The 21,594-nt window shown below is 33.9% G+C and overlaps 3 protein-coding genes across 3 annotated transcripts in view; 2 read left to right on the forward strand and 1 right to left on the reverse strand.

Annotated features, from left to right (window-relative positions):
* Window positions 1–5,165: 5,165 nt before the first annotated feature.
* Window positions 5,166–13,235, forward strand: HELRODRAFT_182920 (hypothetical protein; the record flags this gene model as incomplete). Its single annotated transcript, XM_009033637.1, has 6 exons — window positions 5,166–5,266; window positions 5,323–5,424; window positions 6,173–9,043; window positions 9,626–10,874; window positions 10,977–11,379; window positions 13,090–13,235. 6 exons carry the CDS (start codon window positions 5,166–5,168, stop codon window positions 13,233–13,235), a joined length of 4,872 nt encoding a protein of 1,623 aa, XP_009031885.1.
* A 3,911-nt stretch (window positions 13,236–17,146) lies between these two features.
* Window positions 17,147–18,470, reverse strand: HELRODRAFT_182921 (hypothetical protein; the record flags this gene model as incomplete). Its single annotated transcript, XM_009033638.1, has 2 exons — window positions 17,147–17,953; window positions 18,183–18,470. The coding sequence occupies 2 exons, from the start codon at window positions 18,468–18,470 to the stop codon at window positions 17,147–17,149; spliced, it is 1,095 nt and encodes a 364-aa protein (XP_009031886.1).
* A 390-nt stretch (window positions 18,471–18,860) lies between these two features.
* HELRODRAFT_194720 (hypothetical protein) overlaps window positions 18,861–21,594 on the forward strand; it is a gene marked incomplete at its 3' end in the record, with an annotated part of 5,085 nt that continues 2,351 nt past the window's right edge. Inside the window, exons 1-5 of the mRNA XM_009033639.1 lie at window positions 18,861–18,995; window positions 20,163–20,356; window positions 20,638–20,654; window positions 20,821–20,925; window positions 21,222–21,372. Of these exons, the coding sequence (XP_009031887.1) occupies window positions 18,964–18,995; window positions 20,163–20,356; window positions 20,638–20,654; window positions 20,821–20,925; window positions 21,222–21,372 (499 nt within the window). The 5' untranslated portion in view covers window positions 18,861–18,963. The remainder of the gene's footprint in view (window positions 18,996–20,162; window positions 20,357–20,637; window positions 20,655–20,820; window positions 20,926–21,221; window positions 21,373–21,594) is intronic.

Below are 21,594 nucleotides of genomic sequence, written 5' to 3' on the forward strand. Positions count from 1 at the left end.
GCAGTAGTAGTAGTAGTAGTAGTAGTAGTAGTAGTAGCAGCAGCAGTAGTAGTAGTAGTAGTTTTGATATAAGCTATCCCGCGTGTGATTAATCCAAACGCGTAAGTATAATGACAAGATTAACTCGTTTAATGAGCAATATTTGGACGAACAAGTACTGGATAATGATGATGATAATGATGTTTATTATTATTATTATTTGTACTAGTAGTGGTAGTAGTAGTGGTAGATATATCAGTAGTAGTAGTAGTAGTAGTAGTAGTAGTAGAAGCTGTAGTAGTAGTAGTACAAGTATTATTATTATAAGTAGTGGTAGTAGTAGCAGCAGTAATAGAAGTAGTAGTAGTAGTAGTAGTAGTAGTAGTAGAAGTAGTAGTAGTAGTAGTAGTAGTAGCAGTAGCAGTAGTAGTATTAGTAGTAGTAGTAGTAGTAGTAGTAGCAGTACTAGTAGCAGAAATAGTATTAGTAGTAGTAGTAGTAGTAGTAGTAGTAGTAGTAGTAGTAGTAGTATTAGTAGTAGTAGCTGTTGTTGTTGTTGTAGTATTAGTAGCAGTAGTAGTAGCAGAAGAAGTAGTAGTAGTAGTAGTAACAACAATAACAATTGATAGTGACGTAGACCGGTCACGTGATGTTGTGGCCAGTTTGAGTGAGTGACGTCATTGGCGTGGATATGCAATCTCATCAATAACACTTATAACAGCATAGCAGAATAATAATAATAATAATAATATGTTATAATAATAATAATATAATAATAATAATATATACAGGATCCACAATCGAATCTATAGTTACATTAACAGTTTAAAATACCAACAATTATAATTAACATAGTTATTATAATACAATTATAATATAATTATACAATTATAAAAGAGTGAAGATGTAACATTATTAATTATTATTATGAACGGAAGTTTTAGCAACACTACTACTAATACTAATAGTAGCGGTAGTAACTGTAGTAGCAGCAGTAGTAGTAGTAGTATGTGTAGTAGCAGCAGCAGCAGCAGTGGTAGTTGTAGAAGTACTTGCACACGAAATTCGGCGCCATTGATTTTATTTTCAGGTCAACCAGAAAATTCATGGCTACCCCATCGTAAGTCAACTTATCTTGGATGGGGTCAGAGAGGTCAGAGGTCATATATAAATGTATATACAACACACACACACACACACACACACACACACACACACACACACATATATATATATATATAATATATATATATATATATATATATATATATATACATTATACATACATATACATACATATATATAAAGGTCAGAGAGGGGTCATTTATGAGATTTTCACGGTATATCTGACGTATACCGACATGTTGGCAATTGTGCTTCTATATATGTGATAAAGAATTAAAAACATTACATATATAAACTAATATATATAAATTGATATAATTATAACATAATATTCTATGTAATATAACATAATTATATATATATATATGTAATATAAAAATTATTAGTAATTATTATTAACAATGTAAATTTAAATTTTATGTAATAAATGTTAAATACAAATGACTTGGACACAAATCTAGCATAAACAAAAGGTTATCAGACGAACAATCAACGTGTTTTCAGTTATCTTGTATATATGTTATGCAACTATATATATATACAAACATACAAACACAAACAATTTGTATATATACAATTGATGTGTGTATGTATGTATGTATGTATGTATGTATGTATGTATGTATGTATGTATGTATGTATGTATGTATGTATGTATGTATGTATGTATGTATACATGTCTTTATGGATGTTTGTTTGTATGTTCGTATAAATGTATGTTCATATGTATGTATTTATTTTTTAAAAGTGCACACACGCTAAACAAATATACATGACATCAACAAGGCAGACCAAAAAACCTCAAAAAGGAAGTTGTTATCCAAATTATCTCTTACGTCACAGCACTCTTAACCAATCAGGAGACGAGAATAGCAACTGCATATTATAATATAATTCTATAATATAATATAATTTTATAATATAATTAAATATAATTTTGTAACATAATATGTAACATTTGCATGCCTTTTATGTATAATGGCGTGATTTTTTATGTTTTTCTTGTGATGTATTTTCGTGTGCCGCACACACGTACACACGTACACACATACAAACACACACACACACAGACATAAAAAACACAGAATCACATATACACACATAATCACACACATATTTATAAATACGTGTTTGTGTTTAATGCATATTCACATTATATTGTGTGTGTATCATGATTGACAAGACAACCACCACCACCATCATCATCATCATCACTGACGTCATTATCATTACTAGCATCAACCTCACCATCATCATCATCATATCATTATCATCATCATCATTATCCACAACAACAACAATCGTCATCAGGATCGCCACACACAAGCACTTTCTTCAATATACGCTTCGTTGAATTCTTGCACTCTCATATATAATTTTTTTTATTTTCTGTCTTTTATTGCTTATCTTTATTTCAGTTTTCATTGCATCTGTCTGTCTTTCATTTTTTTGTCATTCTCTCATTCTTTTTTCTTCTTTTTTTCAACTTTTGTTCTCTTTTAATTTCGCTCCATTGTTCTACCTCCTAAAAAATTTTCCATCTCTCTCTCTCACTCATTATCTTTCTCTCTCTTTTTTAGTTAATATCTCTTAGAAGCTGTAGTAGTAGCAGTAGTATTAGTAAAAGCAAAACGACAGCAGCAATAGTCGTAATAGTAAGAGTAGTTGTAGTAGTGGCAGTAGTGGTAGTAGTAGTTGTAATAGTAGTAGTAGTAGCAGCAGTAAAAGTAGTAGTATTAGTATTAGTAGTAGTAGAAGTAGTAGTAGTAGTAGTAGTAGAAACAGCAATTACTTATTCACCAGCCTACTTCAACGCTAACAATAACTGCACTCTTTATTGTCTATCACAAAATTCTAATGCCCGCCTCCTTGGGTCGAGACAAAAAGAATAGGTACATTTCAAACTTACTCTTTTTACATTTAATGGCTGCCACTACTACTAATACTACTCCTGCTACTGCTGCTGCTACTACTGCAGCTGCTGCTACAGCTGCTGCTACAGCTGCTGCTACAGCTGCTGCTAGCACCATGACAGTTACGATTACTACGATTACTGTTGCTACTAGAATTACTATCACCACAACTTGAAATTTTTTTAATTTATTCTGTTTGAATTTGCTTTGGATTTCACAACCCAATTGCCAACATTTCTATGCCCGTCAAAAAATCCCTTATGCATATTTAACAGCCTGCACTGCGCTAGTTCATTACATATTCACAAGACCTCATTACATATTCGTGAGACCCTCATTACATATTCATGAGAACCTCATTAATTATCTATCAGGACATCGTTGCATATTCATGAGAAACCATCATGAAATTATCGACCCATTAATTATTTGCTCCTGTATTGAAATTTAATGGCCGCGATTTTATTGGCGATGGTGTTGTTTCAAATTTATTCAGCAGCGTTGTTCCATATTTATCTGATTGTTTGTGACAAGAAATAGGGTGTAGAGAGAGAGAGAGAGAGAGAGAGAGAGAGAGAGAGAGAGAGAGAGAGAGAGAGAGAGAGAGAGAGAAGAGAGAGAGAAAGAGAGAGAGAGGAGAGAGAGAGAGAAGAGAGGAAAGGAGGTGAACGAGACAAATACATTTATAATTGTACACGTGGGGGAGCTAACTCGGCACTCTTCCCTATTCCGCGCGCGTTTACATTGCCACCTATCCTATTTTATTGTCAGTGTTCGCGAGCAGTGAAAAAATCCGTGCAAGAAGTCTTTTGGAGTAATTTAGTATTTTTTCCAGTGTATACTTATCAAATATTTATTGGTAGTTAAAATGATGCTACTACTGCTGCTGCTGTAGGGTTAGGGTTGTTGGGTTGATTGTATCCTTGAATGCAGTTGATGTGTGTGTGTGTGCGCGCGCGCGTTGGTTCGTGTGTGCGTGTGTTTGCATACAATTATTTTCAACAAAATTTGAAACCACATTTTGTGTATTTTGATATTGAAACAAATTGCATCCCGGTCGGATTGAGATTAACTTCGTAATGTAACTCCGTGTTATGTGACGTGATTGTATTTATTTGTATGTTTATTTGTTTGTTTGTATGTCTGTGTGTATTTCTGCTTGTATTACTTTTGTTTGGTTGCATGCTTTCGATTGGGTGCGTGTGTAATGTTTTGTATATAGCTATTTTTTTCAATCTTAAAAATTTTTATTCCATTGTTGATATTTTCAATTCTTTGTCTATGTTTATTAATCTTTGCACGTGTTTGTATATCTTTGTTTATGTTAATATACGTTTGAATATCTTTGTATATGTTTACGTATCTCTGCACTTTGTTGTAATACAACTGACGTATAAATTTAATCTAAATGTCGAAATGAAAATGGATCTCTCTTCATTGCATGCCGGTTGTAATAATTTATTCCGATAAGTTTTTATCATCCTCATCATCATCATCATCGTCATCCTCATCATCATCATCATCGTCATCATCGTCATCATCATCATCGCCATCATCATCATCATCATCATCATCATCGTCATCTTCATCATCACAGTCGCTTAAATTATTTCCAACATGCGTTTTTACTATTTATAATAGAAGATTTGAATATTACACACTGAAAAAAAATTCATTATATTTTTTTCGCAGAAATATAAAATTTTTTAAACCAGCAACAACAACAATAACAACAACAGCAACAGCAACAACAACAACAACAGTAACAACAACAACAACAGCAACAACAACAAAATGCCGTATCCAAGTCAAGTTTTCTCTCTAGTTCTTTTAAGCGTTTTCAACGTGACAGCAGTATTTCTTGTTTTGAACGCCTTCATTACTACAACTACTACTACTGCTGCTGCTGCTACTACTACTACTACTGCTTCTACTACTGCTACTACTACTTCTACTATTACAGCTGCTACTACTACTATTAGTTCATCAGCAAACTTTGAAACAACAACATCAATACCATCATTCACAATTACAAAAACGCAAACATCAATAACAAAATTTTTTTCAAATTTAATGCACTACAATCGCAACATTATCAAAATAAACAACAACAACAACAACAACAACGTCAACAACAACAACAACATAATGACGTCATCATTGTTCCCGGCTAATCGTACGGATCAGTTGAATGTGTTAAAGGATCAACAAAACGTAATGAAGATTGGTTTTTCCGGATTACCAACAATGTCACCATCTACCTCAGCAACAACAACATTAACATCAACAACAACGTCAACAACAGCAACATCAACAGCAACAACAACGTCAACATCAACAACAACATCAACAACAGCATCAACAACAACAACATCAACAAACATCAAAACAATCGCAATGGTAGCAGGTGTTACCACTTATTCATATCAAGATATTAATCTTTTTCCACTTAGAAAGAAAACATCAATAAATATTCCTACTACTACTACTACTGCTGCTACTACTACTACAACTACTACTGCTGCTACTACTACTAATACTACTACTACTGCTACTACTACTACTATTACTACTACTACTATTACTATTACTATTTCTACTAATACTATTACTACTACTACTACTTCTACTACTACTACTACTTCTGCTGCTGCTACTACTACTACTACTATTACAGCTGCTACTACAACTACTACCCTAACTGAGTTTAGCGGTGCCAATAAATTTGTGGCACTTTTCGAGTTAGCATTGAAATCACGTGTGGCAACAACCACATCGTCAATACTATCGTCATCATCACCATCATCATCATCATCATCATCATCATCATCATCATCATCATGGGAGTGGAGATGCACTTGCATAAGTGATGTTCCAGAAAATTCATTCAAAATCGCTTGCACGACGTCTCGCGATCCATCATTATCATCTCCTTCATCATCATCATCATCATCATCTCCTTCATCATCATCATCATCATCATCATCATCATCATCTCCTTCATCATCATCATCATCTCCTTCATCATCATCATCATTATCGTCGTCGTCATCATCATCAGATCCATCTTCTTTTTCTTCTTCCTCCTCATTATTATCCTACGATATTTTCATGCAAACAGATGAATCGATTCTACCGAATGAATGCTTTGCTAGATATAGACAGAGTAGACGGAGCGTCGGTATCGAACCGACGAATAACGATACTACTTCCGGGGACAATCCAATGATTGAAAATTATAACGAATTGGTAATTATACCGAGTCTGACAACGACGATAAGTATCGAGCACCATTTCCTGACCGATTATACCGACGTTTCGATTGAAAACCTGAACGAAAACGCTACTTCCGTTAACGATATTGCAAAAAAATTTCCACGAATTAAAAATTTAATTATCAAAAATGGCAAAATAAATTATATAATTAATAATAATAACAATAATAATAATAATAATAATAATTTTGACAACGATGACGAAACAGAAGTGAGACCGAGTACAATTCGATCAATTATACTATCGAATAATTCTATATCGGTTCTGGAACCGCTATCATTCGTAGGCGGCTGCAGTAAGGGTGGTAGCAGCAGCAGCAATAGTAGTAGCAGCAGTAGTAGTAACGACGTCACTGGCCGTCTAGCCAGCGTTGAAATCATCGACTTGTCAAACAATAATTTAGATGAGATTATCGACTTCACTTTCGTTGATTTATTTCAGCTGAAGATGCTTAATCTATCGAGAAATCGCTTGGTCGGTATACAAGGATCGGCCTTTTATTCATCTGTAACGACCGATTACACCAATGATGATGGTGATGAAGTTGAAGAAGAAGAAGATGAAGAAGATGATAATGATGATGATGGTGATGACGATGACGAATATGACCCGGATCAAATCGATCTGAAGTACGGTATAGATGATGGCGGTGATGATGATGATGATTATGACGGTACTGATGATGATGATGACGGTACCGACACCGATAATGATAATGAGGGTAGCGATGATAATGATACCCATCGTGATGATGATGATGAGGAGGACGATGATCGTGCAAACAAAAACAACAACAACAACAACAAAAATAACATAGATAATAATAACAATAATAATAATGATGATGATGAGGATGATAATGAGGATGATGATGATGGGGGTGATGATAATGATGATGACAGCCATCTATCGAGGATGAAAAACCTGGACATCAATTACGGAGATTATCATTCACACGGTGATACCGTACAAATCGATGGCAATAAGACTCGGAAACCGAATGACGATGATCCGCGAATATTTGCTGTCAATTTGACGCTCGATACAAATACCGAGTCGAATCACGATACAAATACCGAGACGAATTATGATACAAATACCGAGACGAATACTGATACAAATACCGAGACGAATACTGATACAAATAACGAGACAAATCATGATACGAGTATCAATACAAGGATCGACGATATTGATACATCTCGGCGTAGTACAAGTTTTATTGACGATGATGCGGACAAAAGTAAAAACAAGAAAACGAACGAAAGTATGAACAAAAAGAAGGTGAACAATGAAAATGTGAACAACAAAAATGACAACAACAAAAAAGTCCAAAACCCAAGACCCTGGCCAGAACTACAAACACTCGATCTCAGTTACAACAAACTCGCCGAGATCAAAGCTCCCGTGTTCAAATACACGCTCAGCCGAATAAAAAACCTGAATCTCTCAAACAATCAACTCACAAAATTAAACAAAGAATGGTTTAAACACCTTAAAAATCTTCGTAAACTCGACTGCACTAATAACAAAATAACGCAAATCGAAACTTGGGTTTTCCCATTACGAAACTGGGGTTTTCCAGGTTTAAATATGAAACTCCAAACATTGAACTTCCCTCTTAGAAAAACCCCATTTAAATCTTCCGTCTCAGTCAATGTAATAATTTCCGATGCCAATGTGTTGGTACGAGGGCTCAGTGAAAGTGTGCATTCAGAAAGCGAAACAAGCGAAAAACCCCAACTGGACGTTATACTGACCAGCGTACGACGTCATAAAAATAGTAATAATAATAATAACAATAACAACAACAATAATAATAGTAATAACAGCAATAATAATAATGATAATAACATCATCAACAAGTTAGAAACAATTGCATATGTTTTAAGATTATTCGGTGTCGTAAATACTCCAGACGTATTTACAAACCGTTACAACAACAACAACAACAACACTAATAACAGTAACAATAATAATAAGGAAGAGATTATTGTCATAGAAAAAATAAGCGAAGACTTTGCAGCAAATAAGAATGCTATTTTTAACTCTGGGGACTTCACAGACATCAACAACATCAACAACAACAACATCAAAACCGTCATCCCAGACAACAACATCAACTATAACGTAAACATAAGCAGACAAAATACAGAAGATTATAAATACGAGAAGATTGATATGGTTAGGACCACAGAACAAACAATTGCTCGGGAGATGCCATTATATATCTATGTTGATTTATGCGCGGGTCTGGGCGATAATACCGACGATTACGATTATATTAAATACAATAATGCGAATAACAACAACAACAACAACAATAGTAATGATAATAATAATAATAAAACTGTTTATTATTATTACGATAACTTTGACGACGGTGATGATGATGATGGTGGTGGTGATGATGATCATGATGATGGTGGTGGTGATGATGGTGGTAGCTATAACGATGTTGATAATGATGATTCAACAAACAGCAGCAACAACAACAACAACAACATTAATAATAATAATAATAGCTATAACAACAAAAGCGAGGAAAAATCTGAGAGAACCGCCAACATGCAGGTCCTAATAAATCTATATTGCTCGCAGTTAAATGGCAAGACTCCGAGACCCAGAGTAAGATCTAGCGGCCATAATAATAATAACAACGACAATAATAATAACAACAACAACAACAACAACAATAATAATAATAATAATGATGATAATAATAAGCTAGGGAGCAGCGAAGGCGGTAGGTTAATTGATGAAAAGGGAAAAAATTCCGGTTTTAATTCTTTGCGGCATCATTATCACAACCTACACCATCATCATCATCATCATCAACATGACAATGACAATCGTTTCCGGTATCGTCATCAGGAGTACGATCGCTACTATCGTCGTCTTTTTAGTCTCGGGATGGATCATTTTTATCATCGTCATTATTATTATTACTATTATTATTATTATTATGATTATTGTCCGAGTTTATGTACGTGTGTGAAAATAGTTAATAATAATAATAATAATAATAATAATACAAATAATAATAACAATAATAATAATAATAATACAAGCAATTATACTAACAAGGCCAAAAATGCCATTTTAATGAAACTAATAGTGAACTGTAGTTACAGCAGCAGCAACAAAAACAACAATAATAATAATAATAATAATAATTACAACAACCATCAAAATCACATCAACAATGGTAAAAACAATAATAACAAAATCACATCCTTGAAAACGTTATTTCTTGATCATCCTTTTAGTCCAATCATCAGTCACAACAACAACAACAACATCATCATCTCAACAAACAACAAAAACAACAGCATCACCTTCACAAACAACAAAAATATCGAATCGGTCATTCGGTATTCGGTTCAACTCGACTTGTCGCATAATCACATCTCCAAAGTCGATTTCGACTTATTACGAGCGCTCTACCCTGGGCTCGAGTCTTTATACTTGCACGATAATTCGATACATCGCATCTCAGTGGCTGACGTGCAGAAAATGAAAAGTTTAAATGCTTTAACTCTTCGAATGAACCCTCTAGAATGTTCTTGCACTAAAAGTGTTTACAAATCTATTAGACAGTTTAAAAGAAGTTTCAATAAAATGAAGGGCGATTTTTCTGAATGGAAATGTGCCAGTGGTCAATCGGTATCCGAATTTATTCGTCGGTTCAACGATCATTGTCCTAATTTTACGCTGAGAAAAAATTACCATTATGGCAGAAAAATGAATAAAATGTCTTCATCATCATCTTCATCATCTTCATCCTCATCGTCGTCATCACAGAACAGTGATGCTCTGTTTTATTACAACTTCGACGATCAAACGAATATACGGTTAACAGAGAATTGGATAGTACCGGAGCGATATAACCGAGTTAATAACATCACGGAAATCATCGGTATCGGAAGTAACAACAACAACAACAACAACAACAATAGTACGATGTTGAAGCTTTTGTTGAGCGATTCGACATTCGGCGAATATTCGTCTGAGATTAGTTTACCAATTTTTATTGCCTGCTTATCGATAACTGGATTTCTAGCAGTGGCATTCCTATATTTTAAAGTTATTAAAATAAAGAATAAAACGGCTCTAAAATCTAAAAGCTTCCAGGCCGGCAGGAATGCTACCAATACCGAAATATTCAAGCACGTACCGACGGCTCGAGTGCCGCCGCCATTATCATCACCACCAGGGAAGATAATGATATCAAATGATATCTTTGTATCATACAGCGAGGACGACGAGAACTGGGTTGCAGGGGTTTTGTTGGATATACTTTGGTCGAAATACCCAACATACAAGATAAGCTTACAACAACATCTGCAAGATTCGAATACCGGTATTATTGGTATTGATAATACCGGTTATATTGGTATTGGTATCGATAATAGCGATAGCTGGACTGATAGATCGAAGTTTATACCGAAATCGAAGAAGAAGAGGAAGATAATGACGATGAAAAATTTCTTTCTCAAATGCGACTCTGTAGTTGGTGACGATGATGAAGATAATGAAGATGATGGAGATGATGGCAATTGTGATGAAGTGTTTCGACAGGTAAGTAATGATGATGATGACGACGACGACGACGATGATGATTACGAATATTCTAATTTTGCTACCGTAACCTTCGTACAAGTGTTTATATTTTATTTACAGATATCGGCCAGTCAGTTGACCATTGTTGTCTTGTCCGAATCATATCTACAGAAAAATTTGTCAATCCCTAAGCACAATTGCAACTACAGCATCAACAAGGACTTCAACAGCAACAACATCAACAACAACATCAACATCAACAGCATCAACAACAGCAACAACAAACTCCGCAAAACACTTCTAAACATTCTAGAATACCAAAGACACAAAATAATTTTCATAACACGTGACTCGTGGCTAAATTTAGAGCATAGAGATCTGAATTTTTTCTCGATGGTTTGCGAAAAGGTCTGCTTAGCCAGTGGCGAGATGACGTTCAGCAACAGCTTGCAAGCCCTTCTGCCTCCGCCCATCTCCTTCCAGTTGAATTTCATTAAAAGTGAAGTTAACTCCAAAAAGAAAAGTTATGATAATGAATGCTATCGCAACGATGATGATGGTGATGACGATGGTGGTGGTGGTGGTGGTAGTGGTGGTGGTGGTGGTGGTGGTGATGATGACGTCGGCAGTCGTGGTCGTCTTGAAACGTTTCATTTATATAAATATTGACCGATCTAACCAGTTCTTTATATGTACGTCACAATGTTTTACTTGAAAATTTTGTAGTAATTATATCATAAATTATATTAATAAAATTATCATACAACAACACAACACACGTTTAGACGGCATTTTCCCCGAGATCGGGGGTTGCCGTAATAAAATAATCATAATTATTACTATATTTTATTATTATTATTATCAATGATATTATTATTATTATTATTGTTATTTGTAATCACTAATATTGATATTGTTGTTATTATTGTTGTCGTGTTGTTGACCTGTACGTCTTAGTGTCTGAATGTGTGCGTGTGGTTGTTTGTGTGCGTGTGTGTGGTTGTTTGTGTGCGTGTGTGTGGTTGTTTGTGTGCGTGTGTGTGGTTGTTTGTGTGCGTGCGCGCGCGCACTCTATTTAAAAAAGAGTTTTATAATTTCTAAGCGTTTCTGAAATAAAAAAAAAATTCATAATTCTTTCATTTCCGCTCATTCATTTTTAATGCCTTCGAAATTTCTCATGTTTAGTGGCAAACAAAAAAGAACATTGAAAACGTTGAAAATATTGCAGCATCAGCAGACAACAACAACATTAGCATCAACAACAACATCCACAAGCAACAACAACAAAATATTTATTCCACCCCACCACAAGCAACAACAACAAAATCCTCATCCACACCACCACCAACAACAACAAAATCAACACCAACAACAACAACATTAACATCGACAAGCAACAACAACAGCAACAACCTCAACATCAACAAACTAACAAGCAGAAAACAAACAAACAAACGAACAGCAGTGGCAAACCGGCCACATAGAACACGCACACTATCATTTTGTTATTTACATAGCACTTGCCACTCTGTAATGGACCGGCCACCTGCCGACGAAAAAAAAAACTACCCCCCACTTAAACCTGTCAATCACAGGGGAATGAATGAAAGAACGAGGAGAACAAAAAAAGGAATAAAAAGAATCTTTGCAAAATTTCGTACAACTTTTTTTTAATTGCCACTGTCGAAGTGTAAAAGCTAGAAACGAAATTTATTTTTTTTAAAATTATTATTATTAATTATTATTAATAATTATTATTATTATTATTATTATTAGTAGTAGTAGTAGTAGTAGTGATAGTAGTAGTAGTAGTAGTAGTAGTAGTAGTAGTAGTAGTAGTAGTAGTAGTAGTAATAGTATCACTGTACTAATACTTTTGCAACAAGTATAATAATGATGATAATGATGACGATGATGATAATAATAATGATGATGATGATAATGATGATGAGGAGGGAGAAGACGATGACGATGGTGATGATGACGATGATGACGATGATGATGATGATAGCAGACGATACTTATTCGGTTTCTCTTGTTCCCGCCATTAAAAAAAACATTTTCTTTTTGAAGAAAAAAACTTTTTGCACAATTTAAAAAACTTTTACACATAAGAAAAAAAGTGTTACTATTACTACTACTAATGCTGCTGCTGCTACTGCTGCTGCTGCTACTACTGCTGCTGCTACTGCTGCTACTATTACTACAATTTTAAACCACTACTTCTTTCAAGAAGAAGAAGAAAAAGAAGAAGAAGAGAAAGAAGAAGATGATGATGATGAAGAAAAAGATGATGCTGAAGAAGACGAAGAAGAAGAAGATGATGAAAACGATGAAGATGAAGAAGAAAAAGAAGAATATTTAATAATTTATTTATGAAATTATGACGGCCATACTTTTCCGATAAATTTTTTAATTCATTATTTTAGCCAGGGAACAAACAAAGGTAAAGAAAACGCGTTTCGTTCGTGTCCAGATTGTGAAAGAATTCTCACGTCAAATGTTGTGAGAAAGACATGAAGTTACAACTACTACCACTGCAGCAACTACTACTACTTCTACTTCTGCTACTACTTCTGCTGCTACTACTACTACTACTACTAATGCTGCTACTGAAGCTGTTACTATTGCTACTTCTATTGTTATGATTGTACGACTATAACTAACACTGCTACTACTACTAATACTATTACTTTTACTGCTACAACTACTACTACTACTACTGCTACACCGCCACACGAAACCACGGCCACTAAATCACCTGCCACTACTACATGCACTTCTTTCATTCAGTAAATTAATTTACGGCTAGTGAACATGCTGATATTTGAATTTGTGGCCGACCGACTGACCACAGAACCGGCCACCACCACCACACCGACCACTACCACAGAACCGGCCACCACCACCACACCGACCACTACCACACCAACCACCACAACACACTCATTGCTAGAAAAGTTTCACGCTCCAGATCTCTTGCAATCAAAATATATGGTAGGCTTTTTTCTTTGTTGGAGTAATTTTGTTTTGTTTTTTTTTTCATTTTCATGGTTAAACGAGTGAATAAGTATGGAGAGATGAATGAAGGAGTGAATGAATGGATGAATGATTGAATTAGGGATGAATCTACAGACAAATTAAATAATGAACGACCGAAGGAAGAAAAAAACGAACGAATGAATGAACTTTCTACTTTTTAATACTTTCTTGTTTTGTTCAATTTGTTTTTTAAAATTCAAATGCAAGCAGAAGTGCAAAAAAGCCCCTTCAACATGGCGGATAATGAGATGCGAACTAATTTTTCCCCTCATCAACTCGCAAATTTTATGCCTTTTTCTCATTAAATCTCTTTTCCTTCATTCACTTATCCCTTCCTCTCTGTTTCCTCTCTCTCTCTCCTCTCTCTTTCATCTTTCTCTCCTTCTCAAATTTTTCTAAGAAGAATCAGAAATGGAAATGAACTAAGAAAGAGGTTATTACATGAAAGGCTGGATGGATTAAGAGGCCGGCAGGCCTGTGTCTTCTACGGTCGCGTTATATGCCGCTCATCTGTAATAAATTATTCAAATAACTTATTATATTTAATATAATAAAAACAATAACAGAAATAATAATTATTATTATTACTATTATTGCATTTGTTGTTATCATCGTCAGCGTTTTTCACTATAACAGCATTTCAACACAACTTTCTAGGACGAATATAAATAGATTTATTTGTTTCGTTCATCTCTTCCAGATGACGTCATCGTCATCAAATGGAAATGACGTCACCTCATTAATTTGGCGGGAAATTTTTCCTCGCGTGAATCTTTTTTGTCTTCTATCGAAGTGTTTTTACGAACGAATGGTGAATACTAATGAGTTGCTCCAGAAACCTGAAAACGTGAGAGAGAGAGAGAGAGAGAGAGAGAGAGAGAGAGGGAGAGAGAGAGAGAGGGAGAAAAAGAAGAGAGAGAGGAAAAGAAGAGAGAGGAAGACTACTAACACTATTACTACTACTCACTACTACTGCTGCAGCTAACGCTACTACCACATTTCATCTCATTCAGTCTGTTTCAGAAAATACAAAATGGCGACGCTATTTGAAAGAAATTTGAAAAAAAATTTCATCATAAATGTAATTAGTAACTAGTAAAATTATGCGTGCGTGTGTGTGTGCGTGTGTGTGTGCGTGTGTGGGTGTTAACAATTAAACCAAGCTTCATGAAATTAACATGGAGGATTAAAACGAGAACTAAAAAATCTCAAAAATATGTTTATAATAATAATAATAATAACAACAATAATAATAATAGTAATAATAATAAAATCATTTAACAATGAACACACACACACACATTTAAGAAACAATTTAAATAGCAAGTTAAAAAGTCACTAATATTACGGATGGATGGATGAAAAAACGAATGAATGAATGAGTAAACGAACGAACGAACGAATAAACGAATGAATGAATGAATGAATGAATGAATGAATGAATGAACGAAAACAAATATTAATCTTTAATACATACAAAAAGTTTGATATCAATCCAATAGCATATGAATACAAGGACACGCAAACAATACAGCTAGACACAAAACCGGGTTAATTTTACCCGATTTTTATAAAAATAATTTCATAATATATAATAATAACAATGAATAATAATAATAATATAATTAATAACCATAATAATTTGATTTAATTAGATCCAATACAACAACTCAAGCAGAAACCATCAGACCAATCACTAAAGAAATCATTGATTGACTGAAAATATCTTTTAATCGGCCGGCATAGTTCAAATGATTTGAATAATAATTAGTTGACCTTTTCATTGATTGGCTGCTAGATTATCTGAACGACAGATGACCAATGTTAATAATTGGTCAAACCAGCTATTTGATTGGTCATCAAATATATATATATATATATATATATATATATATATATATATATATATATATATATATATATATGTTGGTAATAGACCATACTTTTTACAATATTCTATAAATTATACCGAATGTTTGTAGTTCGTTTTTTCAATTTTTCTCACTAAAGTTTTTTGAAAAAACAAAATATATATATATATATATATCAATCAATCTTCGTTTTGCGTCCAAAGACCCGGTTCCCCGAGGTAGAACGTATATATATATATATAGTGTTGGTAATAGACCATAATTTTTACAATAGGTAGAATTTATAGAATATTGTAAAAAATATATATATACATACATATATATATATATATATATATATATATATATATATATATATATATATATTTCAAAAATTCAACACTACTTTCAACAATGTTCAACTTTTTTGCGTTAACAACAGTCTGTTACCAAAATTTACATTAACACGCCAGACTTAATCACGGAGTATTTCTGCAGAAATCAAAAACAAAAAAACATTACTCTTGAATGAGTTATCAAGAAAAGAAGAACTTTTAAAAAAGTTGAACAATGTTGAAAGTAGTGTTGAATTTTTGAAATGTTGCGTTAACAACAGTCTGCTACCAAAATATATATATATATATATATATATATATATATATATATATATACACAGTATATATGCATAAGCAACCCAAAATTAACCAGTAAAAAGGAAATAACATTGTCTTAGTTGTTAGCCAGCAGATATGTTTGGAAAATGTTAAGATCAACAACACATGTATACAATAATAATGACAGCAAGGTTAACTTAACGTCACCAGCCATCCTCTTGTTAATGCGACAACGAAGTTTGGTTGGAGCAAAACAACGAAAGACCAATAAGTGCAGAATGTAGAAGTAATAACTGCATCGTGCAAATTAACTGAGCCAAATGAATGAATGAACAAGTAAGCCCTGACAATTTGAATTATTTTTCAAAATCAGCAGATTCTAACTAGCCTATGTAAAAATTCTCTCAAATGAAATGGTAAAACGAAAGTGAAACTAATTGAAATAACGCAACAACAGTGTGTTAACTATTTGAAAATGAAACCCATGTACAAATACTACGAATACTACCAAGTATAAATACTATGGCTACTAAGCATTTGCTAACAAACTCATCAATATCAAATCAAATCAATATTCAAATACATAATCATGAAAAAAAATGCAACCTAACAATCCCCAGAGGGGTTAAGGAAAAAGTGAACTGAACAAGAATTCCATTAAGATGGCTGGTTGAGAAATAATGCATTGGCTAACAAATGAACAAAACATGTGAAAAATATTTCAGTGTTGTCTTCATAACAAACTGAAAGAAAACAAACTGAATACCGGGAGTTTTGATGCAAACTAAGCAGCTGGTTTTTTAGCTGCTTGCTCTGCTGCTGCCTGCTGTTCTGCAGCAACTCTTTTGGCTTCTTCAGCAGCTGCTTGCTCCTGAGCAGCTCGTGCAGCTGCTGCACGTTCAGCTGCTGCACGTTCAGCTGCTGCACGTTCAGCTACTGCTCGTTCAGCTGTTGCACGTTCAGCAGCTGCACGTTCATCAGCTGCTCGTTGGGCTGCAGCTGCTCTTTCTGCAGCTGCTTGTTGAGCTGCTGCTGCCTGTTCAGCAGCTGCTTGCTGGGCTGCAGTTGCTCTTGCCTCAGCTTCTTGCTGGGCTGCAGCTGCTCTTTCAGCAGCTGCTTTTTGAGCCTGCAACTGATCAGAAAAAGTTTGAAGTTGAGCAGCTTGTTGTTCAGCTGCATGCAAGCAAGTTTGCTTTTCAGCTTCGCACTTTTGTTTCTGATCGATGCACGAGGTAGCAGCTTGAGACTGCTGATTGACATTATCTTGAAGAACATTTGCTTTCTGCTGGCACTCTCGTAAGTTGTTTGTCAGCTGTGCCTCATTGTTCTTCGCACCATCACATGCTGCTGCTGACTCCTGCAGCTGAACTCTCAACTTCTCATGTTCGTTCTGCAGGTGGGACTTGTCAGCAGCACACTGAGCGCTCGTCGACATGCACGTCTCATACTTCTGTGAATCTTCTTTGATCTTCGAGATCAGGTGATCCTTCTCGCCCCTGCAACTTGCAAGCTCCCTCTCAGAGTGAGAACTCTCGTGCTGTAGGGCATCAAGGGAGGTTTGGACCTTTTTTAAACTTTGCTCCATGGATTGCTTGATTTGAAAATTAAATAAGATTTGAAATTTAATTGAAAAATTAAATGTACATATTATATTTACAATACAAACAATTAAATAATATACAAAATACACATTATTTATATTATATATTATTAATTATATATTTTAGAATTGCTTTATAGAAAATAAATAATCACTATAGGCTTCAATATGATACCAATGACATAATTTTCATTTAGAAAGTTCAAATTTGCAGACAAACTTTATCGTTGGAGCATTTTTCCAGGGCCTGTTTACCTTCAACAACTTTCTTGCTGAGAGATTCAAGCTCTGATTTGTGCTTCTGCTCAGTGTCCTGCAACTTCATCTTGCACTTTTCAAAACTGCTGTCGAAAAACTTTAACTTTTGTTTAAAATTTGTTTCTTCTTCCGCCTGAGATCTTTTCAGGGCTTCCAAGCCATCGTAACTGACGTCCAATTCATTTTTTAGGTAGAACACAAAACCGACGACGACCATCAAAATGGATATGTAAGCAAAGTGAGCATTCATTTTTAAATATTAGGTAAAATCAAAAATAAAAGTGTTTTTAAAAAAACGTAAAATAATTAAGAAAATGATTTAAATTAACTTTAAAATATCACAAAGTTTAAAATTCTCAGATAGAAATTTTAAACAAGGCACTAAAGGTGGACTTAAATCAATTTCAACGTGGTCAAAAGGTAAATTGAAAGCTTTTTTAAGCAAAACAGTTTTGCGTAAACAATTATTTTAAATAAAATAAAATAACAAAACAATAAAAATAACAATTAAAATATTATATTTTAATTATTTATTAATTAGTTAATGTTTTATTAAATAAATAACTAGTTAATGTTCCACTTTTTACCGCAATAATTTGAGGTATAAAAATAACTTCAGCGGTTTTTCCAAAGCTGAATTGATTTTTCCTGTTAAATTGTCACAAATTGCGCGTCAAATTTCTGATTTTTGATCTCGAAGATAAGAAAAAATTTTAAATTAATTTTTAAATTTTTCACAAAAAATGCCGCTTTTTTCTAAGAAACCAAAAGAGAAGAAAGGTTAAAAAATTAAATTTGAATTGATTTGTTTGTATTTTTTACTTATTTTACTAAATTTATTTGTGCATTCAGAATCTGAACTTGAATTTGAATCTGAATTTCAGATCATCATAGGATCTTTATTAAATGAAAAGTTAGGGTTACCAACCAACCAATAAACCATAAACAAACAAATAAACACGTAAACAAATTATGTGTAAAAGTTAGTAGATGTCTGCTAGAATAGTTTATCAAAGATTACCAACCAACCAAACAAACCAATATTATAAATATAAATAAAGTAAAATATGTTGTGTTGTGTTTTGTAAGGATTCGAATTTTGATTGGATTGGATTAGATTAGATTATGATTTTATAGCAATGTAGATGATGGCAAATTTGTGTCTTGTATCTTCAACCAACAACTTGATTCTTTTGATATTTTTACTACCTATTTTTCTTATTAACTTCTCTTATCATAATTATTTTCAATATTGTAATATTGTTCTAATGTCAACGATTCTTTTTGTCATTTATTATTAAATTATTCTTATAATATAATATAATAATATAACAATAATATCATATGATTATTTTCCTCTACTCTCAGCGTTAAAAAATTTTGAATGATGAACACTCGACTTATGAATGATAATGAATGGCAGAATGACTGCTGTTTAGTCAATAAATAAATTTTGGTTTTTTTGCTGTTTCTCTGTCTCTTTTTTCTAGTTTTACAACTTTTTCTACTAATGTGTCATCTTTGTCTCTTTCTCTCTCTTTCTCTATCTCTCTCTTTCTCTCTCTCTATCTATCTATCTATCTATCTCATTTTTTCTCTCTTCCCTTTCAGCTTTTCTATCATGATATAACTTTATAAATTATTCTTGTTTAAATAGCCCTTGAATTTATTTTTTCATTATACAAACACTTCGTATGATGCCTTTTAACAAATTGCTTAAAAAATTATGAGGATGATTATGATACTACTACTACTACTACTACCACTACTACTACTACTACTACTACTACTACTACTACTACTACTACTACTACTACTACTACTACATTTACTACTACTATCACCACCGATGATGATGATGATGATGATGATGATGTAAATGATGATAATTATGAAATATTTTTTCAAAAAATTCTCACTCATAAATCTTACTTCCAAATAAAAAAGAAAAAGAAGGCCTGCCGCAACAAAGCAGCTACCCCAGGCAAGCTGCACCATCAACTTTCCAGCCCCAACAGCCCCCCTACAGTGCTGGCTATCCCCCTCAACAACCCCCCTTCAATGCGGGGTATCCACCACAACCACCCTATAACACCGGGTACCTGTACAGCCCACAACCACCCCCACCATATTCTGGTAATTTTATTAACTTTGGTTTCTTTTTTTGGTAAAGTAATAGTTTTAATGAATAATTTTTTTTGTGCGTAAGTGGTAAGAGTAGTAGCTACATTTTTCTGTATGCTATGTGCCTGAGATCATGTTGCATTCAAACCTGGTCACTTCAATGCAGGACCTGGCGCCTCTACCCATTGAGCCATCTGGTCGTTCATTCATCGTGTCTAAATGTTATTTCAATATTTTTAATTATCGTGATTTATTATTATTATTGTTAAATATATTTTTATTTATTTTTCCAGCTGAGCCCTGCCAGCAGGTAACTTCCTCATCCATCATTCTCCACCCTTACCTCATTCAAATTTAATTTGTTCATAATTTTTATATAATTAATTAAATTATTCACAACTAATTAAATTAATGTAATAATATTTAATTATAATCTTTGTAATTTAATTATAATTATAATATTTAATCATAATTAGTCGTATGCAGCGCCCGTGCAAGCTGTCCCACCACCCACTGTTGTGGTGCACGGGGGCTTCGACGCCGGGGCCAGATTTGACGGCAACACCCCGGCCAGGATCCCCGTAAGAATAATTGTTTTATTATAGATATAAATATTAATTATATTAATTAATTATAATTTATTGTTAATGGCGGAAGTTTATTTGTAGACATTTTCGGTTTTTACGCTACTACTCTCGCTTTATTTTCTTTTTCGTTCTTACCTTCTCTCTTCCTTTTCTTGATCGTTTCTTCATCTTGTATCCATTCTTTATTTTTTTCATCTCTCTCTCTCTCTCTCCCTCTCTTTTTCTCTCTCTCTCTCTCCTCTGACTGAGATAATAATGATAATAATAATGACAATAATGATGATAATTAGAATAATAATAGCAGTTACGATAATGATACCAATTGCCAGCCACCACCGCCTGGAGCCTTCTACCACCCGGCACAGGCCGCAGCCGCTGCAGGCTGCCAGGTGCAGATATCGCAACAGAACGCTGGCTACTTTACCGGCGGTTCCGATGGCGGTTTTTCGGTCGGTTTTTAGTAGACAATTTTAGAAATCGCTTTATTGTTGCCGATCTTAATGATTTCGTTTGTTTTCTTCTTTGTCTCGTTCATTTCTCTTTCTTCCCATCTTTTCACTTTTCTCTCTCTTTTTCTTTCTCTTTCTTTCTCTCTCTCTCTCTCTCTCTCTCTCTCTCTCTCTCTTTCTCTCTCGACTCAATTGATTTTAAATGTGGATCTTA

The sequence above is a fragment of the Helobdella robusta genome (genome assembly GCF_000326865.2).
Source record: "Helobdella robusta unplaced genomic scaffold HELROscaffold_95, whole genome shotgun sequence".
Lineage (NCBI taxonomy): Eukaryota > Metazoa > Annelida > Clitellata > Rhynchobdellida > Glossiphoniidae > Helobdella > Helobdella robusta.